This window comes from Trichomonas vaginalis, chromosome VI (assembly GCF_026262505.1).
Source record: "Trichomonas vaginalis G3 chromosome VI, whole genome shotgun sequence".
NCBI classification, from domain to species: domain Eukaryota; phylum Parabasalia; order Trichomonadida; family Trichomonadidae; genus Trichomonas; species Trichomonas vaginalis.
The window spans coordinates 12,609,908-12,636,514 of record NC_067208.1 but is presented as its reverse complement, the minus strand read 5'-3'; the positions used below and the strand labels follow the sequence as shown (position 1 = coordinate 12,636,514).

Genomic DNA, 26,607 nt, shown 5'->3' with positions numbered 1-26,607 from the left:
AAATTTCGCACCATTTTAGTCACAATAGCAAACTTAACTGGTTCGATGTTCCAAACTTTGCTGAATGAAGACTTTTCAAAATGGTAGAAATAAACATTCAAATATGTGAATGGGTCTAGTTCTTCTTTAACTCCTGACATGTACTTGTTTACTGAAATCTATTTCGTCATCTTTTCTATCGGATAAAAAATATTTTTTTTTAAAATTTACTCAGAAAAAATTTTCTTTGTATATACACCATTCTGAACATCTAAAAGACTTTTGACATTTGCCAAGAATGTTCGTTTAGACGCTGGCATATAACCATACTCTTGACAATATTGTTTATACGAATCGTACAATGACCTTTCATCTAATGACACAAAGTCAGTTTCATCTACGAACAGTTCATAAACACTCTTGTTTGCTTCTAACAATGTTTGTCTCTCTTCGGTATGTGGAATTTGTCTTGGATTGAACTTAGAAATATCTAATGTCATGAAATATGAGAACAAGTGGTTGTAAAAGTCAGATGTCAAACATTCTGACAAAGCGTCAAAATATTCAGTATCTTGCATATGAGCTTCTGACGTTCTGACAACTACATATCTTCTGTCAGAACTTTCTAACTGCATCGGAACAGCATTGTTTGAAACCATAATGAAGTTTGCAACATTTTCACAAACTCTTTGGTCTTTATACTTTCTTTCAACAACTCCAACTTTGTCTGTTATAAGACTCTTCAAAGCATCTGAGTTCAAAACTTTTGTTGTATCTATACTTTGAAGTTCATTGCAAACTATAAGTTTCATATTCTCTATTGAGGAGTTAAACTTGCCACAGATGTTTTCTAAGTTTGTCATATTCGGATTCGAATAACCTTCTAACAGTTTGCACAAAATATCTGTAAAGAAAGTATTCTTACCAGTTCCTTGTTTTCCAATTATAATGAGAGCAGTTTCATTTTTAGCACTTGGATGTTGTAAGATATTTGCAAACCAACATAAGATATACTCATAAACCTTTTCGTTTCCATTGCATATAATTTCTTTGACATGGTCTAACCAAGCTTCTATAATACTGTGTTTCCATTCTACTTGTTCGTATTTATATCCAGTGAAGATAGAATAGAAGTTTGGAGAAGGTGTATAGAACTTTATACCTCGAACTGAAAAATCTTCTAACTTTGACAATAAGATATCCCAAGCATCTAACATCTTCATGCCAACTTGTACAACTTTTATTTTCTTAAGTTTCTGTCTACATTCTTGTTCAGACACTATTGTTGCTCTTGGTTTGTTAAAGACAACATCCCATTCTTTCATGACATAACATTCTGGGGCAGAGTCAACATAAATGACTAAACGTTTCAAATTCTCGACTGCTTTGTTATAGTCTCTAAATGGACACATATTTCTGAATGCTTGGAAGTCATAAAAATCTGAAACATCTATTCTGTACATTTTTATAAAAATAAAAAAAAATATTATTTTTTTATTCTTGACTTTGTTGTTCCATTTGTTGCATTTGTTGTTCTTGAGCTATTTGTTGTTGAAGTTGTTCTTGTAATACAATACTTTCACCAGTTGCATCTTCCAATTCGAAACTTTCTGCCGTCATTGACAAATACATAGGACATAAAAGTTTTACAGGAACAAAGTTTGCGTCAACTAATGTCAACGTTATACTTGCCAAAGTGTTTGAGTTCACTAAGGTTGAAAATTCTGCATTCGAATGAACAATAGGCAAACCAGCAGAGAAAGTATTGTTTATACGCATAAGTATCTTTTGGTCATAATAGTTTCTGTCGACATTCGAATAACACTTTGAACCTAAGTTTGAAACAATATATAAGATTGGTGTGCTTAATGTCAATGGAATAGACATTCCTTGTATGACACCTTTTCCTGTTATAGGAAACTGTTGGTAGTAAAAACCAGAAATAAGTTTTGTATTATAGCTCATATCGTTTATAGTAAACTCAGTCGGACATCCAAACATAATGAAACCTGCTCTAGTTGCAGCACATGTTACACCCGTACTTAAAGTATTAAATAAGTCAACAAAACCTGTTGGTGGTATATCTGAGTAAGTATCTTCAAAGGAGTATTTTTTACCATTCACAACAATAAAGTCTTCTGGTGTCAAAAGAGCAAAACAGGCTTTAGTCGTCATTGTGTTTAAGGTTAGTTTACAATATCGTCCTTGAGGACTTTGTAAGTTTGTTGTTATAGAATTATATGACTCAGGGTTTTTAGTCGTAATAGTATAAACCATTATGTCTTCTGCCATTTACTTAGCAAATAAACTTTAATGAAATGTTGTGGTCGTCAAATATTTTTATAACGTCTGGGAAACTATATTTTAAGTTCAACGTTTCACCTCCTTTCATAACGTATATCTTGTCAATGACATTATATGAAACACCACAGCAACCAATGTCGGGTTCTATTTCTTTGATGTTTATATCGTCTGCCTCTGTCAAAAGTTTCAATAGTTCTTTCAAAACTTCATGAGGTGCAATGACATATGAGTTCACTTTTACAGGGTTGTGTTCGCCAAGTTTAACATTATACTTAAAGCTTGACAAATCTTCTCCTGAGTTTGAAGTTTGTCTTTCAGTTGTTGGTAGTCGTTTCGAATATCTGCAACAGAACTTAAGTCTCTGTTAACTTCAGGATATGTTGGTTCTTTTACAGGAACAATTGTTATACCATCTTCGTCTTCGTATGGTTTCCCCACTTCAACATCTCTGTCTTTGACATTGACAATAACACTTTGACTGTTTGTTTGGGTTGGTGAATTTAACTTAACATCTGCCACCGCCATTAAACCTTTTGAAACACTTACGCTTCTATTTTTCGGAAATGACATTTTACTTAGAATAAAAAGATGGACGTATTCGGATATCTTATTGAATTGAAGCAGAACAAAGTTTATACTCACAAACAATACAAATACATTGACAGAATAGTTCTTTACACAAACAATGGAAAATGTTATAGAATAGCAGTCTTTGCTGAACCTAAATATTTTCATAAAGCAAAGAAAGTTGGTATAACTGAAATGGTGAAAGTTCTTGAAGCAGACAAAAATATAACTTCAAAACTTACAGATATTACTAAAGGAAAGTTTATAATACAATATTATGTCAAAACTGGCGTACTGTCAATATTTGACGGAGAGAAGTCAGTTCAAGAACAACTTACTGACCTGCTGCCAAAATCTGCTCGATGGAAGCTGTCGTTATGCCAATCTGAGGAGCCCCAGCAGGTTTCATCGAACGAATCTTCAAAAGAGCATCTTCCGTGAAAAGTGCTATTGGTTTTGTAAACTTCTTTGCTCTCAATTCATCTGGACCGTCTCTGTCACCAGTATATTGTATTTGAACTGTACCAACAGTTGAAATACTACCCATAAAGTCTTCTGAGTCAGCAAATGGAATGCCAAGCCAAAAGTTTGAACGGTCTCCATTTGTATATTGAGTTTTTTGACCTCCTGTATGAGTCCATACTTTCACATATGGCATAATAGAACTTTGCATTTCAGGGTTAATAGTTGTTGTGAAGTTGTTGTTAAAGTTCATAGCATCTAATGTCAAGTTGTATGACCTCATATCCTCAACTGTAGAATATTCTTCTCTTGGATAATATTTGCCATCTATGTTTATATGATATTTAATACCAGGGTTGTAGAAACAAGAATAGTCATTTATAGTTCGTCTGAACAGTACAAACATAGTATCTGCATGTTTCATTGCAGTTGTTAAAGCAATATCTGTTCTTGCACCTGCGGCTCCTGGATTTTGGTTTCCAACTTCACCTGCAAAGTCTTTGACAGATATTTGGTGTATAGGGAACATAAGTGGAACTGCAATATATTTGGCAGCTAAAGCATTTGAAATATCTGGGTCCAACATATAGACTGCAAGTCTGCTTTCTATTCTCTTGCATTCAAATTTTTCGCATGTGAACTTAACTGGGTCCCAAGCAGTTCCAGCAGCATTGAAATAATAGTTTACTTCATTGTTGAAGTTTGAGAAACCAAAGTCTAAGTCAACTTTGTCTTTGCAAAATTCGACGAATGACGTTTGATTTGTTCCCTTTACGTCTGTAATAGTGAATGGGTCTTGTGTTGGTGCAATGACTAAGTTATTTTTGCTTGGAGTAAGTTCGATAGAAATTTTTCCTGCCCAGTTTGGCAAGTATCTTAAAAACCTGAAGATGAGGAAAGATGACAAAGGAACTCTAAGTTTCAGTTTTACTTTAGTGGCAGCAGTTCCATCTGAACCAGAAAGGTTAACATAAACTCCTGGAACGTTAGGGTCAAGTCTTCTTATTTTCTCAATAGTTGCATACTGGTCTGTTTGTTCTCTAGCTTGTGGTTGTACTGAGTTTCTCAAAGCGAACCATTCATAGTTTGCCCATGTTACTGTTTGAACTAAGTCAGAGTTAGAATATATCTTATATCCCATGAAAACTTCTGGAGCATATTGGTATCCGACATAGAAAATTCCATTGCAACCTTTCTTGTCAGACAACTTGGAAGAAGGTTTTATTTCAATGTCTTGTTCCACGTATAAGAATGAGTTGTCAATAGAAATAATATGAAACCTGTCGCAAGCAATATCTACTGTTGTTGAAGAACCTTCTCCAAACTCACCTACGTTTCCATAAGAAACAGCAGTTGTATATTCGTAAGTTCCAGGAACTATTTCTGACCTTCTAATGGCATTATCGCATTCGTTATACCATTCGGAAACATTTCCGTTCATGGCATCCAAAACTGTTGGCGTTATATTCTGAGCGGCGTACATTTCATATGGGTAAAAATATAGAATAGTTGGATTTATATGTCATAATAGAACCCACTCGGACCAAGCTTTACTTTCTTCCTGACTGAGTTTTTAACTGAATCTTTAACTCTTCTTTTTCCTTCATTGCCACTACTTTCACTAGATGAAGTTACTTCTTCACTACTTTCACTTTGTTCTACTCTTCTTCTTTGGTGTCGCTTTTGGTAACTTGCCCTCTGCTTCAAGTTGTAGCATCTTTGCCTCATGTTCACCTAGTATGTTGTAAATTTCCCATGTCCTTTTTGCCTTTGGGCTCTGGTCGCCCATCTCAGGTAACCTATATCCTAGAAAGATTTTGTCATAGTTTGTATTTGAGTCTTCGCTTATTGTTTGCATGACTCTTTCCTGAGTTTCCGGTTCAAGCTCTTCAAACAGAGCTTGTCCATATGGAATAAGCTCGTTTCCAAATATATGTTTTTGTAGCCATTCTGGTTTTCTTTCCATGTAACCAATAATATCTTTTGTGAATGGGAAAGCTTTTACCCAACGTTTCAGTCTTGCGTCATTTATTTCTGTAGTTGGTTTTATTTTGTCATGGAACATGTTTTTCAATACTAACATTTCATTTGGTACTGTCCATTTGAGTTTTCTTAAATATTCATCCCTTCTCATTTCATTGTCTGCAAAGTAAGTTTTTATGACATTTTGCAAACTTTCGTTTGCAAGGTCATGTACAATAGGTTCTCTTCCTTCTCTCTCCCTAACTTTCTTTCTAAACTCTTCACCAAATATACCATCTCTATGGTTCTGTGTAGTTCTTTGAGATAAATGTTCTAGAACGTCAGGTGTTATATTTCCCTCAGCCATGTTCATTTCATACTGGTCCAAAATATCTGCATCTTTCATATCTTTCAATGGCATTAAAGCCGCGCTGAAAATACCGTTATATCTGGTTCACCATTCACTTCCATTGCGTCTACAACTTCTTGGAATTGAGGTTGTAAGTTTATGAACCACCTATCCGGATTAGCTTTATGACCCCATTTCATTGTAGTTCCATAGTCTGCAGAAACAAAAGTAGGTTTGTTTCCATATTGGTTAGGTTCTGAATGAACTTTAAACAATGTTTCATTTCTATATGTTTTGTTGAAATTTAACCTTTTATTTTCACCGAGTTCAGCCAAAGATTGAACGTTATATGGTCGTAAGTAAAAAGGATTATTGTATTTGCGTACATTTTCTTTCAGTACTTCCATTCTATGCTGAATATTTTCATCTGATGTTGGAGTCTTTTGTATGTCGGTGAACATTTTTCGATATTCTTCTACTATGTCAGCCGAATTTTTCTTAGACTCTTGGAAAGATTCCATATTCACCTCATACTCTTGTTGAGGGTCAAGATTTTTCGGCTGTTCCAAATCTTCATCTAGTTCTGTGAAGTTAGTTTCCAAAGGAGGGACTTGTTCGTTTCCTTCAGGCTCTTCTAGCTGTTGTTGCTGAACTATTTCTTCCATGTCTGGTTGTATCTGAACTTCTTCCTGTGGAGTTTCTTGTACCTCATCTGCTGGCATTTCATATATTCCGAGACCGTTTTTAACAAGTTCCCTATCTAAGTCATCCGGACTCATAAACCTTTCTTCTTTCGTTCCGTCTCTATTTTTTACGCGTTTCATGAAGAGAGTTGAATTATCATTTAGCTCTGACATCAAATATCTCGGAGTAAATTCATTCATGTCATTTGGATGATATGCTATTAAATCATATCCCTTAGCGAGCTTGTATTTTCCAGGTTTGAGATTATATCCGATTTGATGCTCAACCATAAAGCTAAATAGGTTCGGGTCAGTATTTCCTTCCTTGAACTTTCTAATAGCTTCTTTATATCTGTCACTAAAGTCAAGAGTATCTGGGTAACCATAATCTTCCTTAAGCATTTTTAAGAATTCTTGGTTTCCTTTTTCTCTACTTCTTTTATGTCCTTGCTCTGTTTGTGGTTGTTGTTGTGCAGGGTTTTGAACTGTTGGTTGCTGTGCTGGTTGTGGAGGTGGTTGTTGTGCTGGTTTTGGTTGTGGTGCAGGTGCTGGATTTTGAACTGTTGGTTGTTGTGCAGGGTTTTGAACTGTTGGTTTTGGTTGTTGTTGTGGTGCTGGATTTTGAACTGTTGGTTGTTGTGTTGGTTTTGGTGCATGCCTGTGTCTGTGTCCATGTGACGATGTAAATGTTTTAGGTAGTCCTGGTGCAGGTGCTTCTCTTGGAGGGTTTGGTGGTATATAAGTTCCACCAGCTGGCACATATGTTCCATCTGCAGCATAATGTCCTACCTGACTTTTCGTTTTTAAGAAAGCATTTACTAGGTCTGTTTTGGTCTGTTGTAACTCTTTTTCTTGACTTTCCACAACAGTTGCTCTAACGGCGTCATAGGCACTTTGAACTGCCTGTCTCGTTGCTGCATCTGTTATTTTCGTCATATTTTGTGCTACTTCTCTTAACTCTTTGTCGAAACCTTCAGACTTCAGTTTCTTTCCAGATGAGAAGTCGTTCACTAGTTTCACCTTACTATGAAGAGCTTCGAAGGCATTCTTAAAGTCAGCATTCATTAAAGCTTCATTTGAACTGTCTTCATCCGCTTGTATTTTTGTCCTTATTGACCCTATAAGTTGGGCTGCTTTAGCGTTGGCTTGGGCATCTAACCAGTCATTATTAGCTTTTATATATTCTGCGCTTTTCATTGCCTTTTGCATGGCTGCGTCGTTATTTTTACTTTCTTGTGCTAAGTTTTCATACTGTACGGTTTGGTTTTGCAACTGTAAAAGTTTTTCTGCCTTTACATTTGCTTCAACTTCTTTTTTATACTCATCGCTATCCATATATGTCTTCATGGCTTTTTGTTTTATCTCTTCATCTTTCAGTACTTTATATTGAGTAGTATGGTTTTTCAAATTTATAACATCTTGTTCCATTTTTGCTACTTCTGCTGCTTTTTCTGACACTTTTTTCGCATATTCCTCTGTACTTAGTTCTTTCAGTTGTTCTTCTTTCTTCTTTTTCTCTACGTTTAACTCATTTAGTTTCTTTGTCTGTCTGTCATATTCTAGTTTCTTTTCGTTTTCACTTATTTGTTTCTGTATGTCTATGTTTGACTTTTTGACATCTGTTATTTGATTTTTGAGTGAACTCAAATTCATTTGACTTTGAGGGTTATAAGCTGTTCCGTCTGCAGCTCCACCATAGCCTGCCATTTTCGCTAAAAGTGCCGCTCTTAAACCTCCACTCTGTGCACCAATAACTCGGTTTAAAAGCATAGGGTTGCTTGACATTTGTTGCAACATAGTGGGGTCATTCATCATTTGTTGTTGCAACTGTTGTTGTGGTGTCAGTTTTACTATTGGATGTTTCAATGCTCCCTTCCTCTTACGTATATTCTTACGTAGCTTACGTGGCATTTTAAGTGAAGTTAAAAAGCGGTTTTTGACAGATGTTTATATGACACTTTTTGTTCAGCACAAAAAACTACTCGGTCAAAGTGTTGTCAGTTTTGTAAAATAACCGTCCTATCTCATTCTATAATGGAGAAAAGGCTTCTCAAAGTATACTTCCTTGGAATGCCTGTAACTTTTCCTGTAGCGACGATAGACCCTTACTTGTCCGGACAAAGTTATACTATTTTGAGTGCTCTACAAAAAAGTCAACGGCGACGACTCTCAAAAACCGTTGTGTAAAAAGTTTTACCGTTGGACAAAAAAGTATATATAGAAAACAAAAAACGTTTATAGTTCATTCAATATTTGAGATAAACCGTTTTTCTAACGGTAACTATTAAATAAAATAAAAAAATAGAGGGGGTTACCGTTGACGAAAACGGTTTATCTCAAATATTTAAATATCTGTCTTTTTTGGTCAGTTCATTTTTATCTAATGGAAGCCAACGCTGTTAACCACAATTCAAACATTAACAATTCTCAACCGCTAACCAAAGCCAAAGCTCCACAACCTCCAAGAACTGGCACAGCGGTTAGAATAACCACCAAAAAGTCTAACAGCGAATTAAGAGAAATTCTTCAACAAATTTGCTCTAAATATCTCAAAGACGCCGAAGAAAACACACAACCAGACGCTACATACAATACTCAGTTCTGTGAAGTTCTGAACAAAGCAATTACTAGTTCAATTGAACTTACTAAGACAATTCCAAGTCCAATTGAGCTTAGCGATGTCTTAGTTCAGTATTTTCCAACATTTACTAAGCTTATAATGTTGAGAACTTTATACCAAGTTCGTCAAAATCTTCCTCGTTACATCCAACGGTCATTCGACAAGAGAATTGCCGAATTCCAAGTCTTTAGTTACGGATATGACGAAGATGAATACGTTGACGAGTTCGGAGACAACCGTACAAAATGGTTTGAATATTATACGACAACACAATTTGAATTCGACTTTCTCGAATTCAACGCAGCAACCATTCATATCATTGCTCTTTACCTTTCCGAACAACAACAAGACCTCGCAGATGGAGATGTTGTTACTGTCGTCATGAAAACTCCTGAACAATTCGGAAAAAAGAAGTCTCTAATTGCCAAATTCGTTCCAGGACATCAGCTTTTCCAACGCACAGAAGTCTTCTGTATTCCTGGAACTAAGTTCTTTGTCAGGAGCGAACTCAAAGAAAGATATAATGTGTCATTCAATTACACATTATATAATGTTTTCGACCCAGAAGAAGGCTTCTTCCCAGAAGCAATGGAGGAGGAAGAAGAGGAGGAAATACAAGACTCTATCCAAGAAGAGTCCTCCGAATTCACACCAGAAGACTAACAATTTTCCGAATAAAAACTTCATTTATACTAAACATCTTCGGGGCTAGAGGGCGCAACGCGCCTGGAAGCCCCACTTACCTGACCTAAATATTGAAGATATACATATTGTTATATTGTTTTGTAAAAGAATTTATAGAACTTTTTAAAAAACTGTTTTTGCAAAAATCTCGGGAACATAATCCCCTCAATTTTATTTGAGAAATTCGTAAACTATTCAAAATTGAGAGCCATGTTCCCGAGATTATTGCATTACTATATTTTTGTATGTAGATTATGTTTTATAATTTAATCAGAATTAAGTAGCAATTGTACAATTGGCCAAACAAGATATATCGTCGTTCTTAAAACTTCATCAAATTGTTAAAAAAGTTAGAAGTAATGGATTAATGCTTGCTATACTCAATTTATGTTTTAATTTTTTTTATCAAATGTAACATTGACAGCTACACAGAACTTCAACAATCATTTTCTTATTTATTGTAATATCGATAACTTAATAGAGACTGGTATGAAATTGCATAGTAAGTATATTCAAAATATGCTTTACACATTTTGATTTTTTTATTTCATTGCGCCATATGAATAATGCGTCTATTTTAAAGATATTACAAATTGTCAACTATTGGATTACGAGTCGATTTTGAATTTATTCAAAAAATTGAATATAAATCGACTTTAAATAGATTATTTTCAAAATTAATTTTAATATTCTTATTATTTATATACGTTCCAATTTCCAGTTTCTAATACTTTCAAACATTTTTCTATATGGAATAATGCATCGTTCACATTAATTGGTGAACCATATTCTAAATGATGAGCAGAGATTGAATCATATTGTAACTCAAATAATTTACAACTTAAACAGAAACCTGCCAGAGAATTTTCAGGGAAATTCGCTGTAACGCATATAACAACAGTATTGTCGGCCATAAAAATGCATTTACAAATGTTTGAACCTACAGGAGAGAAAAGAAACTTAATCTTTTTGAAATCCCTGGCGCATTCAATAAGATTTGTATGATTATCTGGAATAAATTTCCAATCAATTGTTGGGAACTTTGCTTTTGCTGAATTTATTACTTCATCAAGATTATGAATATGCCTTCTCTTGCCTTTAGGCCTGTTTGTAAAGCAGTATTCAGATGGTGTAATTTTATCTAATTCGAATTTTTCATGCAAGAACCGTTTAAATCTGTAAGTGTTTGGCCCCCATTGACTGATGTAAAAGGTTCTATTTGCAAAACAATGGAGTATATCAGCCGAAATATATTCACCTTTATTTTTTGGTAAATATATTCTTCGATCTGGTAAAAAGCCTAGAAGATCCAGGAGTGTATTATAGAGAAATGGCATTGAGAATACAATAATATGTGATCTCCTTCTAATTTCTTCAGGAATTAAAAATAGTGGAGTGAAAAAATCTTCAAATGAATGGCCAAAATTATATGTTGCCCATAAATATCCTGTAACAATAACCTCGCGGTAATGGCCTACAACACTTGCATTTGTAGCGTTCCTTTCAAAATCTGTTGGTTGGAAAATGGTGTTTTCATCAAGACCTACAGCACCATTAAAGCTAACATATGCTCTTTCAAGTCTATAGTGTGTAGTCTGAAGTGTCTTGTAATAAAAGTTGTAGTCGTGTGTTTCTTTCGGTTTTCTATATGAGAAATGGTATTGCGTAGGATCTTCTATTGTTTCATTTATATATCGTAATACTGGCCAATTTTTTTCTAGAGGCACATCAATTTTGCGCTTAACTTTAAAGAATGATGCCGGTGTCCAATCCGGAGTTTCATATCCGAATAAAGCAAATTCTGGATTATAAGAATAAATTTCTAGGGCTACAAGAAATGAACAACTTACTAGTAATGAGAAAAGATCGCAAATAAACATACTCTGACACTCTAATATTAATTTCTGAATCGGTTTTACATCATTGAGCAATAATTATTAAATCTTGAAAATTAAGGCTGTATATGTAAGATTCCTAAAGGGATCAAAACTCTGACATAGAAAAAATTATATTTTTGAGATACAAATGGGTCGGTTTGATCATTGAATTAAATTCAATTTTTATATCACCTCAATCAATTATTTGTCTGCTGATAGAGTTGTTAGATTCCCGACGATAGGTGTCTTGGAAGATTTGCCTGGTGTCATCATAGTGTCTTTAAATCAAAAATTTTATTTTGGAGTTAGTTTTATTGATTTTTCAATAAAAAACATTTCTAAAACAAGAAAATAAAACGATAAAATATTTATATTTTATATAAGGATCTTATATATTTAAAATAAATATCATTTTATTTTTTTCATTGGTGTCTGTCAAACTTACCTGCCATGGACTCTTTCATAAGTTCCATGAAATCGTCTTCGGACAATCTGGGGAAAAGTATTATGTCAGTAAGTATTCTTTTAACATCCTTACTTAAACTCTTTGCTGTCTGTACACAAATGACAACTGAGATGTTAAAGTGTCTGAGCTTCTTAAGAATTCGACACATATCTTGTTCTCTGTTCTTTAACAAAGGATGAGAGGCGAAATCATCTAAGATAAGAAGACATCTATGAGGGTAAGTCTTCCAATCGTAAGATTGCAATTTCTTCGAAATGTATTCTATCTCTTTCTGTTTGTTTCTGAAGTGGTGTTTGTCTAATATTCTCTGCATTTCCTCATTAGGTTCTTTAAACTTCGAATTTATATACTCATTTATAGCATTATACTTCAAAACTCTTCTTTGGTACTTCTTTATCCAATCTAACAACTCAGTATCCTTTATACATACTAACTTAGACTTCTTTATAATATCTTTGAACGAATTGACGGTTTGGTCAAATTGACCAGAAGTACTACAAATAACAACTAACTCATAAAATGGGTTCTTCTCATCTAGTTCTTGTTGTTGTGCAGCCATTTTAAGATAAGTGAAAGTCTTACCCGACCCAGGTGGTGCAATTAGACCTGTTATACCATTCTGAGCAAATAAGAACTTTTCATGTATAGGCTTTATCTGAGCATTTTCTAACTTCCTCTTGTTCTTGTTTAAAACATTCTCAAATTTCTTGTCAATGTCAGCAAACTTTTTTCTAACATATTTTTAGAAAAATTAAAATTTTTATCTTTTAGAAAATGTCTAGCGATTTCGCTATCTATATTCGAGACAAGCTTTTCGACAGCAAAACATCTGTAGACCATAAAACCTTACATAATGTAAACAAGAAAGGTGAATTTGTTCTAAAGTTCTGTTTCTGGGAATATGACAAGAACCATAAAACATTACAAAGAGCAGTCTTAAAATTTGTCAATGACAGACTTGTTGACAGAGATGACGCCGATTGGAAAGATGAAGTCCAACAAAAGTTCTTAGAATGCAAAGAAGACACATGCGCTGTTCTTGAAGATGAAATAGAAAACAGAATAGAAGAGCTATTAAAGGACAAAGAACTTTTACATAGATATGGTTCTGAGAAATTTGACATATCTCCACCAGAGAAGAAGAAGAAAGAAAAGAAAGAAAAGAAAGTAGAAGAAGAGAAGAAAGAACCAGAGCCAATTCCACCGAAGAAGAAATTTGACATGTAAAAATAAAATTTTATTTTTAGAACATTTCTGGGTCAATGTCAATGTTCTCTTCCTCTTTAGGAGTAAACACTGGCTTAGACTCTAATAGCTTTTTACCCAATTTACCTTGAACTTCTACAACTTTAGACTCATAATATTCATAGTCGTCTGTCTTCTTTGGTTCATAAGGTATAACAAGTTTGTATGCTTTGCCTTCTTAAGGTTTGAGAACCTTCTGTCAAAACTTTCTTTGACTGCTAACAAACCTTCTATGTCTAAGTCTTCAAATTTCGCACCATTTTAGTCACAATAGCAAACTTAACTGGTTCGATGTTCCAAACTTTGCTGAATGAAGACTTTTCAAAATGGTAGAAATAAACATTCAAATATGTGAATGGGTCTAGTTCTTCTTTAACTCCTGACATGTACTTGTTTACTGAAATCTATTTCGTCATCTTTTCTATCGGATAAAAAATATTTTTTTTTAAAATTTACTCAGAAAAAATTTTCTTTGTATATACACCATTCTGAACATCTAAAAGACTTTTGACATTTGCCAAGAATGTTCGTTTAGACGCTGGCATATAACCATACTCTTGACAATATTGTTTATACGAATCGTACAATGACCTTTCATCTAATGACACAAAGTCAGTTTCATCTACGAACAGTTCATAAACACTCTTGTTTGCTTCTAACAATGTTTGTCTCTCTTCGGTATGTGGAATTTGTCTTGGATTGAACTTAGAAATATCTAATGTCATGAAATATGAGAACAAGTGGTTGTAAAAGTCAGATGTCAAACATTCTGACAAAGCGTCAAAATATTCAGTATCTTGCATATGAGCTTCTGACGTTCTGACAACTACATATCTTCTGTCAGAACTTTCTAACTGCATCGGAACAGCATTGTTTGAAACCATAATGAAGTTTGCAACATTTTCACAAACTCTTTGGTCTTTATACTTTCTTTCAACAACTCCAACTTTGTCTGTTATAAGACTCTTCAAAGCATCTGAGTTCAAAACTTTTGTTGTATCTATACTTTGAAGTTCATTGCAAACTATAAGTTTCATATTCTCTATTGAGGAGTTAAACTTGCCACAGATGTTTTCTAAGTTTGTCATATTCGGATTCGAATAACCTTCTAACAGTTTGCACAAAATATCTGTAAAGAAAGTATTCTTACCAGTTCCTTGTTTTCCAATTATAATGAGAGCAGTTTCATTTTTAGCACTTGGATGTTGTAAGATATTTGCAAACCAACATAAGATATACTCATAAACCTTTTCGTTTCCATTGCATATAATTTCTTTGACATGGTCTAACCAAGCTTCTATAATACTGTGTTTCCATTCTACTTGTTCGTATTTATATCCAGTGAAGATAGAATAGAAGTTTGGAGAAGGTGTATAGAACTTTATACCTCGAACTGAAAAATCTTCTAACTTTGACAATAAGATATCCCAAGCATCTAACATCTTCATGCCAACTTGTACAACTTTTATTTTCTTAAGTTTCTGTCTACATTCTTGTTCAGACACTATTGTTGCTCTTGGTTTGTTAAAGACAACATCCCATTCTTTCATGACATAACATTCTGGGGCAGAGTCAACATAAATGACTAAACGTTTCAAATTCTCGACTGCTTTGTTATAGTCTCTAAATGGACACATATTTCTGAATGCTTGGAAGTCATAAAAATCTGAAACATCTATTCTGTACATTTTTATAAAAATAAAAAAAAATATTATTTTTTTATTCTTGACTTTGTTGTTCCATTTGTTGCATTTGTTGTTCTTGAGCTATTTGTTGTTGAAGTTGTTCTTGTAATACAATACTTTCACCAGTTGCATCTTCCAATTCGAAACTTTCTGCCGTCATTGACAAATACATAGGACATAAAAGTTTTACAGGAACAAAGTTTGCGTCAACTAATGTCAACGTTATACTTGCCAAAGTGTTTGAGTTCACTAAGGTTGAAAATTCTGCATTCGAATGAACAATAGGCAAACCAGCAGAGAAAGTATTGTTTATACGCATAAGTATCTTTTGGTCATAATAGTTTCTGTCGACATTCGAATAACACTTTGAACCTAAGTTTGAAACAATATATAAGATTGGTGTGCTTAATGTCAATGGAATAGACATTCCTTGTATGACACCTTTTCCTGTTATAGGAAACTGTTGGTAGTAAAAACCAGAAATAAGTTTATTATAGCTCATATCGTTTATAGTAAACTCAGTCGGACATCCAAACATAATGAAACCTGCTCTAGTTGCAGCACATGTTACACCCGTACTTAAAGTATTAAATAAGTCAACAAAACCTGTTGGTGGTATATCTGAGTAAGTATCTTCAAAGGAGTATTTTTTACCATTCACAACAATAAAGTCTTCTGGTGTCAAAAGAGCAAAACAGGCTTTAGTCGTCATTGTGTTTAAGGTTAGTTTACAATATCGTCCTTGAGGACTTTGTAAGTTTGTTGTTATAGAATTATATGACTCAGGGTTTTTAGTCGTAATAGTATAAACCATTATGTCTTCTGCCATTTACTTAGCAAATAAACTTTAATGAAATGTTGTGGTCGTCAAATATTTTTATAACGTCTGGGAAACTATATTTTAAGTTCAACGTTTCACCTCCTTTCATAACGTATATCTTGTCAATGACATTATATGAAACACCACAGCAACCAATGTCGGGTTCTATTTCTTTGATGTTTATATCGTCTGCCTCTGTCAAAAGTTTCAATAGTTCTTTCAAAACTTCATGAGGTGCAATGACATATGAGTTCACTTTTACAGGGTTGTGTTCGCCAAGTTTAACATTATACTTAAAGCTTGACAAATCTTCTCCTGAGTTTGAAGTTTGTCTTTCAGTTGTTGGTAGTCGTTTCGAATATCTGCAACAGAACTTAAGTCTCTGTTAACTTCAGGATATGTTGGTTCTTTTACAGGAACAATTGTTATACCATCTTCGTCTTCGTATGGTTTCCCCACTTCAACATCTCTGTCTTTGACATTGACAATAACACTTTGACTGTTTGTTTGGGTTGGTGAATTTAACTTAACATCTGCCACCGCCATTAAACCTTTTGAAACACTTACGCTTCTATTTTTCGGAAATGACATTTTACTTAGAATAAAAAGATGGACGTATTCGGATATCTTATTGAATTGAAGCAGAACAAAGTTTATACTCACAAACAATACAAATACATTGACAGAATAGTTCTTTACACAAACAATGGAAAATGTTATAGAATAGCAGTCTTTGCTGAACCTAAATATTTTCATAAAGCAAAGAAAGTTGGTATAACTGAAATGGTGAAAGTTCTTGAAGCAGACAAAAATATAACTTCAAAACTTACAGATATTACTAAAGGAAAGTTTATAATACAATATTATGTCAAAACTGGCGTACTGTCAATATTTGACGGAGAGAAGTCAGTTCAAGAACAACTTACTGACCTGCTGCCAAAATCTGCTCGATGGAAGCTGTCGTTATGCCAATCTGAGGAGCCCCAGCAGGTTTCATCGAACGAATCTTCAAAAGAGCATCTTCCGTGAAAAGTGCTATTGGTTTTGTAAACTTCTTTGCTCTCAATTCATCTGGACCGTCTCTGTCACCAGTATATTGTATTTGAACTGTACCAACAGTTGAAATACTACCCATAAAGTCTTCTGAGTCAGCAAATGGAATGCCAAGCCAAAAGTTTGAACGGTCTCCATTTGTATATTGAGTTTTTTGACCTCCTGTATGAGTCCATACTTTCACATATGGCATAATAGAACTTTGCATTTCAGGGTTAATAGTTGTTGTGAAGTTGTTGTTAAAGTTCATAGCATCTAATGTCAAGTTGTATGACCTCATATCCTCAACTGTAGAATATTCTTCTCTTGGATAATATTTGCCATCTATGTTTATATGATATTTAATACCAGGGTTGTAGAAACAAGAATAGTCATTTATAGTTCGTCTGAACAGTACAAACATAGTATCTGCATGTTTCATTGCAGTTGTTAAAGCAATATCTGTTCTTGCACCTGCGGCTCCTGGATTTTGGTTTCCAACTTCACCTGCAAAGTCTTTGACAGATATTTGGTGTATAGGGAACATAAGTGGAACTGCAATATATTTGGCAGCTAAAGCATTTGAAATATCTGGGTCCAACATATAGACTGCAAGTCTGCTTTCTATTCTCTTGCATTCAAATTTTTCGCATGTGAACTTAACTGGGTCCCAAGCAGTTCCAGCAGCATTGAAATAATAGTTTACTTCATTGTTGAAGTTTGAGAAACCAAAGTCTAAGTCAACTTTGTCTTTGCAAAATTCGACGAATGACGTTTGATTTGTTCCCTTTACGTCTGTAATAGTGAATGGGTCTTGTGTTGGTGCAATGACTAAGTTATTTTTGCTTGGAGTAAGTTCGATAGAAATTTTTCCTGCCCAGTTTGGCAAGTATCTTAAAAACCTGAAGATGAGGAAAGATGACAAAGGAACTCTAAGTTTCAGTTTTACTTTAGTGGCAGCAGTTCCATCTGAACCAGAAAGGTTAACATAAACTCCTGGAACGTTAGGGTCAAGTCTTCTTATTTTCTCAATAGTTGCATACTGGTCTGTTTGTTCTCTAGCTTGTGGTTGTACTGAGTTTCTCAAAGCGAACCATTCATAGTTTGCCCATGTTACTGTTTGAACTAAGTCAGAGTTAGAATATATCTTATATCCCATGAAAACTTCTGGAGCATATTGGTATCCGACATAGAAAATTCCATTGCAACCTTTCTTGTCAGACAACTTGGAAGAAGGTTTTATTTCAATGTCTTGTTCCACGTATAAGAATGAGTTGTCAATAGAAATAATATGAAACCTGTCGCAAGCAATATCTACTGTTGTTGAAGAACCTTCTCCAAACTCACCTACGTTTCCATAAGAAACAGCAGTTGTATATTCGTAAGTTCCAGGAACTATTTCTGACCTTCTAATGGCATTATCGCATTCGTTATACCATTCGGAAACATTTCCGTTCATGGCATCCAAAACTGTTGGCGTTATATTCTGAGCGGCGTACATTTCATATGGGTAAAAATAGAATAGTTGGATTTATATGTCATAATAGAACCCACTCGGACCAAGCTTTACTTTCTTCCTGACTGAGTTTTTAACTGAATCTTTAACTCTTCTTTTTCCTTCATTGCCACTACTTTCACTAGATGAAGTTACTTCTTCACTACTTTCACTTTGTTCTACTCTTTCTTTTGTGTCGCTTTTGGTAACTTGCCCTCTGCTTCAAGTTGTAGCATCTTTGCCTCATGTTCACCTAGTATGTTGTAAATTTCCCATGTCCTTTTTGCCTTTGGGCTCTGGTCGCCCATCTCAGGTAACCTATATCCTAGAAAGATTTTGTCATAGTTTGTATTTGAGTCTTCGCTTATTGTTTGCATGACTCTTTCCTGAGTTTCCGGTTCAAGCTCTTCAAACAGAGCTTGTCCATATGGAATAAGCTCGTTTCCAAATATATGTTTTTGTAGCCATTCTGGTTTTCTTTCCATGTAACCAATAATATCTTTTGTGAATGGGAAAGCTTTTACCCAACGTTTCAGTCTTGCGTCATTTATTTCTGTAGTTGGTTTTATTTTGTCATGGAACATGTTTTTCAATACTAACATTTCATTTGGTACTGTCCATTTGAGTTTTCTTAAATATTCATCCCTTCTCATTTCATTGTCTGCAAAGTAAGTTTTTATGACATTTTGCAAACTTTCGTTTGCAAGGTCATGTACAATAGGTTCTCTTCCTTCTCTCTCCCTAACTTTCTTTCTAAACTCTTCACCAAATATACCATCTCTATGGTTCTGTGTAGTTCTTTGAGATAAATGTTCTAGAACGTCAGGTGTTATATTTCCCTCAGCCATGTTCATTTCATACTGGTCCAAAATATCTGCATCTTTCATATCTTTCAATGGCATTAAAGCCGCGCTGAAAATACCCGTTATATCTGGTTCACCATTCACTTCCATTGCGTCTACAACTTCTTGGAATTGAGGTTGTAAGTTTATGAACCACCTATCCGGATTAGCTTTATGACCCCATTTCATTGTAGTTCCATAGTCTGCAGAAACAAAAGTAGGTTTGTTTCCATATTGGTTAGGTTCTGAATGAACTTTAAACAATGTTTCATTTCTATATGTTTTGTTGAAATTTAACCTTTTATTTTCACCGAGTTCAGCCAAAGATTGAACGTTATATGGTCGTAAGTAAAAAGGATTATTGTATTTGCGTACATTTTCTTTCAGTACTTCCATTCTATGCTGAATATTTTCATCTGATGTTGGAGTCTTTTGTATGTCGGTGAACATTTTTCGATATTCTTCTACTATGTCAGCCGAATTTTTCTTAGACTCTTGGAAAGATTCCATATTCACCTCATACTCTTGTTGAGGGTCAAGATTTTTCGGCTGTTCCAAATCTTCATCTAGTTCTGTGAAGTTAGTTTCCAAAGGAGGGACTTGTTCGTTTCCTTCAGGCTCTTCTAGCTGTTGTTGCTGAACTATTTCTTCCATGTCTGGTTGTATCTGAACTTCTTCCTGTGGAGTTTCTTGTACCTCATCTGCTGGCATTTCATATATTCCGAGACCGTTTTTAACAAGTTCCCTATCTAAGTCATCCGGACTCATAAACCTTTCTTCTTTCGTTCCGTCTCTATTTTTTACGCGTTTCATGAAGAGAGTTGAATTATCATTTAGCTCTGACATCAAATATCTCGGAGTAAATTCATTCATGTCATTTGGATGATATGCTATTAAATCATATCCCTTAGCGAGCTTGTATTTTCCAGGTTTGAGATTATATCCGATTTGATGCTCAACCATAAAGCTAAATAGGTTCGGGTCAGTATTTCCTTCCTTGAACTTTCTAATAGCTTCTTTATATCTGTCACTAAAGTCAAGAGTATCTGGGTAACCATAATCTTCCTTAAGCATTTTTAAGAATTCTTGGTTTCCTTTTTCTCTACTTCTTTTATGTCCTTGCTCTGTTTGTGGTTGTTGTTGTGCAGGGTTTTGAACTGTTGGTTGCTGTGCTGGTTGTGGAGGTGGTTGTTGTGCTGGTTTTGGTTGTGGTGCAGGTGCTGGATTTTGAACTGTTGGTTGTTGTGCAGGGTTTTGAACTGTTGGTTTTGGTTGTTGTTGTGGTGCTGGATTTTGAACTGTTGGTTGTTGTGTTGGTTTTGGTGCATGCCTGTGTCTGTGTCCATGTGACGATGTAAATGTTTTAGGTAGTCCTGGTGCAGGTGCTTCTCTTGGAGGGTTTGGTGGTATATAAGTTCCACCAGCTGGCACATATGTTCCATCTGCAGCATAATGTCCTACCTGACTTTTCGTTTTTAAGAAAGCATTTACTAGGTCTGTTTTGGTCTGTTGTAACTCTTTTTCTTGACTTTCCACAACAGTTGCTCTAACGGCGTCATAGGCACTTTGAACTGCCTGTCTCGTTGCTGCATCTGTTATTTTCGTCATATTTTGTGCTACTTCTCTTAACTCTTTGTCGAAACCTTCAGACTTCAGTTTCTTTCCAGATGAGAAGTCGTTCACTAGTTTCACCTTACTATGAAGAGCTTCGAAGGCATTCTTAAAGTCAGCATTCATTAAAGCTTCATTTGAACTGTCTTCATCCGCTTGTATTTTTGTCCTTATTGACCCTATAAGTTGGGCTGCTTTAGCGTTGGCTTGGGCATCTAACCAGTCATTATTAGCTTTTATATATTCTGCGCTTTTCATTGCCTTTTGCATGGCTGCGTCGTTATTTTTACTTTCTTGTGCTAAGTTTTCATACTGTACGGTTTGGTTTTGCAACTGTAAAAGTTTTTCTGCCTTTACATTTGCTTCAACTTCTTTTTTATACTCATCGCTATCCATATATGTCTTCATGGCTTTTTGTTTTATCTCTTCATCTTTCAGTACTTTATATTGAGTAGTATGGTTTTTCAAATTTATAACATCTTGTTCCATTTTTGCTACTTCTGCTGCTTTTTCTGACACTTTTTTCGCATATTCCTCTGTACTTAGTTCTTTCAGTTGTTCTTCTTTCTTCTTTTTCTCTACGTTTAACTCATTTAGTTTCTTTGTCTGTCTGTCATATTCTAGTTTCTTTTCGTTTTCACTGTATGTCTATGTTTGACTTTTTGACATCTGTTATTTGATTTTTGAGTGAACTCAAATTCATTTGACTTTGAGGGTTATAAGCTGTTCCGTCTGCAGCTCCACCATAGCCTGCCATTTTCGCTAAAAGTGCCGCTCTTAAACCTCCACTCTGTGCACCAATAACTCGGTTTAAAAGCATAGGGTTGCTTGACATTTGTTGCAACATAGTGGGGTCATTCATCATTTGTTGTTGCAACTGTTGTTGTGGTGTCAGTTTTACTATTGGATGTTTCAATGCTCCCTTCCTCTTACGTATATTCTTACGTAGCTTACGTGGCATTTTAAGTGAAGTTAAAAAGCGGTTTTTGACAGATGTTTATATGACACTTTTTGTTCAGCACAAAAAACTACTCGGTCAAAGTGTTGTCAGTTTTGTAAAATAACCGTCCTATCTCATTCTATAATGGAGAAAAGGCTTCTCAAAGTATACTTCCTTGGAATGCCTGTAACTTTTCCTGTAGCGACGATAGACCCTTACTTGTCCGGACAAAGTTATACTATTTTGAGTGCTCTACAAAAAAGTCAACGGCGACGACTCTCAAAAACCGTTGTGTAAAAAGTTTTACCGTTGGACAAAAAAGTATATATAGAAAACAAAAAACGTTTATAGTTCATTCAATATTTGAGATAAACCGTTTTTCTAACGGTAACTATTAAATAAAATAAAAAAATAGAGGGGGTTACCGTTGACGAAAACGGTTTATCTCAAATATTTAAATATCTGTCTTTTTTGGTCAGTTCATTTTTATCTAATGGAAGCCAACGCTGTTAACCACAATTCAAACATTAACAATTCTCAACCGCTAACCAAAGCCAAAGCTCCACAACCTCCAAGAACTGGCACAGCGGTTAGAATAACCACCAAAAAGTCTAACAGCGAATTAAGAGAAATTCTTCAACAAATTTGCTCTAAATATCTCAAAGACGCCGAAGAAAACACACAACCAGACGCTACATACAATACTCAGTTCTGTGAAGTTCTGAACAAAGCAATTACTAGTTCAATTGAACTTACTAAGACAATTCCAAGTCCAATTGAGCTTAGCGATGTCTTAGTTCAGTATTTTCCAACATTTACTAAGCTTATAATGTTGAGAACTTTATACCAAGTTCGTCAAAATCTTCCTCGTTACATCCAACGGTCATTCGACAAGAGAATTGCCGAATTCCAAGTCTTTAGTTACGGATATGACGAAGATGAATACGTTGACGAGTTCGGAGACAACCGTACAAAATGGTTTGAATATTATACGACAACACAATTTGAATTCGACTTTCTCGAATTCAACGCAGCAACCATTCATATCATTGCTCTTTACCTTTCCGAACAACAACAAGACCTCGCAGATGGAGATGTTGTTACTGTCGTCATGAAAACTCCTGAACAATTCGGAAAAAAGAAGTCTCTAATTGCCAAATTCGTTCCAGGACATCAGCTTTTCCAACGCACAGAAGTCTTCTGTATTCCTGGAACTAAGTTCTTTGTCAGGAGCGAACTCAAAGAAAGATATAATGTGTCATTCAATTACACATTATATAATGTTTTCGACCCAGAAGAAGGCTTCTTCCCAGAAGCAATGGAGGAGGAAGAAGAGGAGGAAATACAAGACTCTATCCAAGAAGAGTCCTCCGAATTCACACCAGAAGACTAACAATTTTCCGAATAAAAACTTCATTTATACTAAACATCTTCGGGGCTAGAGGGCGCAACGCGCCTGGAAGCCCCACTTACCTGACCTAAATATTGAAGATATACATATTGTTATATTGTTTTGTAAAAGAATTTATAGAACTTTTTAAAAAACTGTTTTTGCAAAAATCTCGGGAACATAATCCCCTCAATTTTATTTGAGAAATTCGTAAACTATTCAAAATTGAGAGCCATGTTCCCGAGATTATTGCATTACTATATTTTTGTATGTAGATTATGTTTTATAATTTAATCAGAATTAAGTAGCAATTGTACAATTGGCCAAACAAGATATATCGTCGTTCTTAAAACTTCATCAAATTGTTAAAAAAGTTAGAAGTAATGGATTAATGCTTGCTATACTCAATTTATGTTTTAATTTTTTTTATCAAATGTAACATTGACAGCTACACAGAACTTCAACAATCATTTTCTTATTTATTGTAATATCGATAACTTAATAGAGACTGGTATGAAATTGCATAGTAAGTATATTCAAAATATGCTTTACACATTTTGATTTTTTTATTTCATTGCGCCATATGAATAATGCGTCTATTTTAAAGATATTACAAATTGTCAACTATTGGATTACGAGTCGATTTTGAATTTATTCAAAAAATTGAATATAAATCGACTTTAAATAGATTATTTTCAAAATTAATTTTAATATTCTTATTATTTATATACGTTCCAATTTCCAGTTTCTAATACTTTCAAACATTTTTCTATATGGAATAATGCATCGTTCACATTAATTGGTGAACCATATTCTAAATGATGAGCAGAGATTGAATCATATTGTAACTCAAATAATTTACAACTTAAACAGAAACCTGCCAGAGAATTTTCAGGGAAATTCGCTGTAACGCATATAACAACAGTATTGTCGGCCATAAAAATGCATTTACAAATGTTTGAACCTACAGGAGAGAAAAGAAACTTAATCTTTTTGAAATCCCTGGCGCATTCAATAAGATTTGTATGATTATCTGGAATAAATTTCCAATCAATTGTTGGGAACTTTGCTTTTGCTGAATTTATTACTTCATCAAGATTATGAATATGCCTTCTCTTGCCTTTAGGCCTGTTTGTAAAGCAGTATTCAGATGGTGTAATTTTATCTAATTCGAATTTTTCATGCAAGAACCGTTTAAATCTGTAAGTGTTTGGCCCCCATTGACTGATGTAAAAGGTTCTATTTGCAAAACAATGGAGTATATCAGCCGAAATATATTCACCTTTATTTTTTGGTAAATATATTCTTCGATCTGGTAAAAAGCCTAGAAGATCCAGGAGTGTATTATAGAGAAATGGCATTGAGAATACAATAATATGTGATCTCCTTCTAATTTCTTCAGGAATTAAAAATAGTGGAGTGAAAAAATCTTCAAATGAATGGCCAAAATTATATGTTGCCCATAAATATCCTGTAACAATAACCTCGCGGTAATGGCCTACAACACTTGCATTTGTAGCGTTCCTTTCAAAATCTGTTGGTTGGAAAATGGTGTTTTCATCAAGACCTACAGCACCATTAAAGCTAACATATGCTCTTTCAAGTCTATAGTGTGTAGTCTGAAGTGTCTTGTAATAAAAGTTGTAGTCGTGTGTTTCTTTCGGTTTTCTATATGAGAAATGGTATTGCGTAGGATCTTCTATTGTTTCATTTATATATCGTAATACTGGCCAATTTTTTTCTAGAGGCACATCAATTTTGCGCTTAACTTTAAAGAATGATGCCGGTGTCCAATCCGGAGTTTCATATCCGAATAAAGCAAATTCTGGATTATAAGAATAAATTTCTAGGGCTACAAGAAATGAACAACTTACTAGTAATGAGAAAAGATCGCAAATAAACATACTCTGACACTCTAATATTAATTTCTGAATCGGTTTTACATCATTGAGCAATAATTATTAAATCTTGAAAATTAAGGCTGTATATGTAAGATTCCTAAAGGGATCAAAACTCTGACATAGAAAAAATTATATTTTTGAGATACAAATGGGTCGGTTTGATCATTGAATTAAATTCAATTTTTATATCACCTCAATCAATTATTTGTCTGCTGATAGAGTTGTTAGATTCCCGACGATAGGTGTCTTGGAAGATTTGCCTGGTGTCATCATAGTGTCTTTAAATCAAAAATTTTATTTTGGAGTTAGTTTTATTGATTTTTCAATAAAAAACATTTCTAAAACAAGAAAATAAAACGATAAAATATTTATATTTTATATAAGGATCTTATATATTTAAAATAAATATCATTTTATTTTTTTCATTGGTGTCTGTCAAACCATAATACACTATTCAAAAATTCAATGTGTCTTGCGGTTTCAAAAGACACCTTCAAATTGAACGATAGCACAGACACTATTGAATTTTACCCATTGTATTTAGTTTTTACCCTTTTTATTTTAAGAATTAATGACTGAAACAGCCGTTTTGCTATGACCTCAATCACTTTTATTTATTATTTTAAATATTATTTAATTTTATTATTTGAATAGGCCAACTTATATTTGAGAAGCTCAATTTGAGACCACTTAATACATTGAAATATCATAAATATTGAAATATTAAAAAGTGTATTTCAAAATATTGAAATTATAAAAATTTATAATACTGAAATTGAGACAAATTAATAAATTCAATGTGTTTTTTTTGAAATAACTCTCAAATATTTATTTTGTTTATTTAATGAATGAATTGATATGAATTGCTTTTTAGGTCAATCAGTTAAAAACTAATTTTAGTGTTTAAAATAATGAAAGGATAATTTTGATCGTTTATTTTTAAACATACAATTATTTGTTGATTGTTGCAAGATATCTTTGATATAAGAATATAGATATAAGTGTTCCGTGATTTTTGTAAAAATCGCTATCCACGATCCATGATTATTACATTAAATTACGATTAGAAACGGAATGAAAGAACCAAAAGTGTGTTTTGGTGTTATTTGTTGTTCGTTGTGGATGGCGGGATCTGACGTTTATATATATCTCCGACATCGCCCCACCCCAAAAAATTTGGATTGAACCTCTTACACCACCCTGTAGTCCAGAAATACAGCACAGCTCCTACTCCACCCTTCACATCCGCTTTTTTTAATATTCTTCCATCACCTACAGGATTTAACACACGTTCCACTTAAGAGAAAGAAACATTTTCTTTTCAATCCTATTCGCGCCCCGCCATTATTTCTACACGCCAATAAGGAAGCGGATAAATCTACTAAGAACACCCATAGGTGTCTTCAAAACGCAAAAAGGGCTAATTTTTTTAAGATGATGTTTGTTTAGTGACAACACGCGCTAAGATCAATGTACTGTGAGAATACTGGGAGCTATGTTTTCATACTAATATCTATCAATAGAACAAAATAATCGGAACCGCAGACTTGAAATTTCTCAAAAATTCAATTATAAAACAAGATGTTTAGGTTATGGGCTCGCATAGTAATGGCGATGAGAGACTATTTATGAGTAACTATTGTGGAACACAAAATTCTCTAGCAATATTGGTCAAGACCTCTCCGCAAATTTC

General features: G+C 34.2%; 9 protein-coding genes and 2 pseudogenes across 11 annotated transcripts, besides 2 other annotated features; 3 read left to right on the top strand and 8 right to left on the bottom strand.

Annotated features, from left to right (window-relative positions):
• Positions 1-5,880: part of a mobile genetic element that runs on past the window's edge.
• Positions 1,474-2,154, bottom strand: TVAGG3_0854020 (uncharacterized protein; the record flags this gene model as incomplete). The annotated part of the gene is made up of 1 exon (XM_051249378.1): positions 1,474-2,154. One exon carries the CDS (start codon positions 2,152-2,154, stop codon positions 1,474-1,476), a length of 681 nt encoding a protein of 226 aa, XP_051084853.1.
• On the bottom strand, positions 3,185-4,795 carry TVAGG3_0854010 (protein of unknown function, DUF4106 family; the record flags this gene model as incomplete). The annotated part of the gene is made up of 1 exon (XM_051249377.1): positions 3,185-4,795. The coding sequence occupies one exon, from the start codon at positions 4,793-4,795 to the stop codon at positions 3,185-3,187; it is 1,611 nt and encodes a 536-aa protein (XP_051084852.1).
• A 2,014-nt stretch (positions 5,881-7,894) lies between the features above and the next one.
• On the bottom strand, positions 7,895-8,217 carry TVAGG3_0853990 (protein of unknown function, DUF4106 family; the record flags this gene model as incomplete). The annotated part of the gene is made up of 1 exon (XM_051249376.1): positions 7,895-8,217. A coding segment is annotated over one exon (323 nt), but the record flags the coding sequence as incomplete, so codon positions are not given.
• A 472-nt stretch (positions 8,218-8,689) lies between these two features.
• On the top strand, positions 8,690-9,589 carry TVAGG3_0853980 (uncharacterized protein; the record flags this gene model as incomplete). The annotated part of the gene is made up of 1 exon (XM_051249375.1): positions 8,690-9,589. One exon carries the CDS (start codon positions 8,690-8,692, stop codon positions 9,587-9,589), a length of 900 nt encoding a protein of 299 aa, XP_051084850.1.
• A 2,327-nt stretch (positions 9,590-11,916) lies between these two features.
• Positions 11,917-19,318: a mobile genetic element.
• Positions 12,146-12,691, bottom strand: TVAGG3_0853970 (annotated as a pseudogene). The gene has a single exon. A coding segment is annotated over exon 1 (546 nt).
• On the top strand, positions 12,893-13,180 carry TVAGG3_0853960 (uncharacterized protein; the record flags this gene model as incomplete). Its single annotated transcript, XM_051249374.1, has 1 exon — positions 12,893-13,180. A coding segment is annotated over one exon (288 nt), but the record flags the coding sequence as incomplete, so codon positions are not given.
• TVAGG3_0853950 lies at positions 13,777-14,740 on the bottom strand (annotated as a pseudogene). The gene has a single exon. A coding segment is annotated over exon 1 (964 nt).
• TVAGG3_0853940 (uncharacterized protein) lies at positions 14,918-15,310 on the bottom strand (the record flags this gene model as incomplete). The annotated part of the gene is made up of 1 exon (XM_051249373.1): positions 14,918-15,310. The coding sequence occupies one exon, from the start codon at positions 15,308-15,310 to the stop codon at positions 14,918-14,920; it is 393 nt and encodes a 130-aa protein (XP_051084848.1).
• Positions 16,832-17,894, bottom strand: TVAGG3_0853930 (protein of unknown function, DUF4106 family; the record flags this gene model as incomplete). The annotated part of the gene is made up of 1 exon (XM_051249372.1): positions 16,832-17,894. A coding segment is annotated over one exon (1,063 nt), but the record flags the coding sequence as incomplete, so codon positions are not given.
• Positions 19,319-22,116: 2,798 nt separating the features above from the next.
• On the top strand, positions 22,117-23,016 carry TVAGG3_0853910 (uncharacterized protein; the record flags this gene model as incomplete). The annotated part of the gene is made up of 1 exon (XM_051249371.1): positions 22,117-23,016. The coding sequence occupies one exon, from the start codon at positions 22,117-22,119 to the stop codon at positions 23,014-23,016; it is 900 nt and encodes a 299-aa protein (XP_051084846.1).
• Positions 23,017-24,411: 1,395 nt separating this feature from the next.
• On the bottom strand, positions 24,412-24,917 carry TVAGG3_0853900 (uncharacterized protein; the record flags this gene model as incomplete). Its single annotated transcript, XM_051249370.1, has 1 exon — positions 24,412-24,917. A coding segment is annotated over one exon (506 nt), but the record flags the coding sequence as incomplete, so codon positions are not given.
• Positions 24,918-26,607: the final 1,690 nt, after the last annotated feature.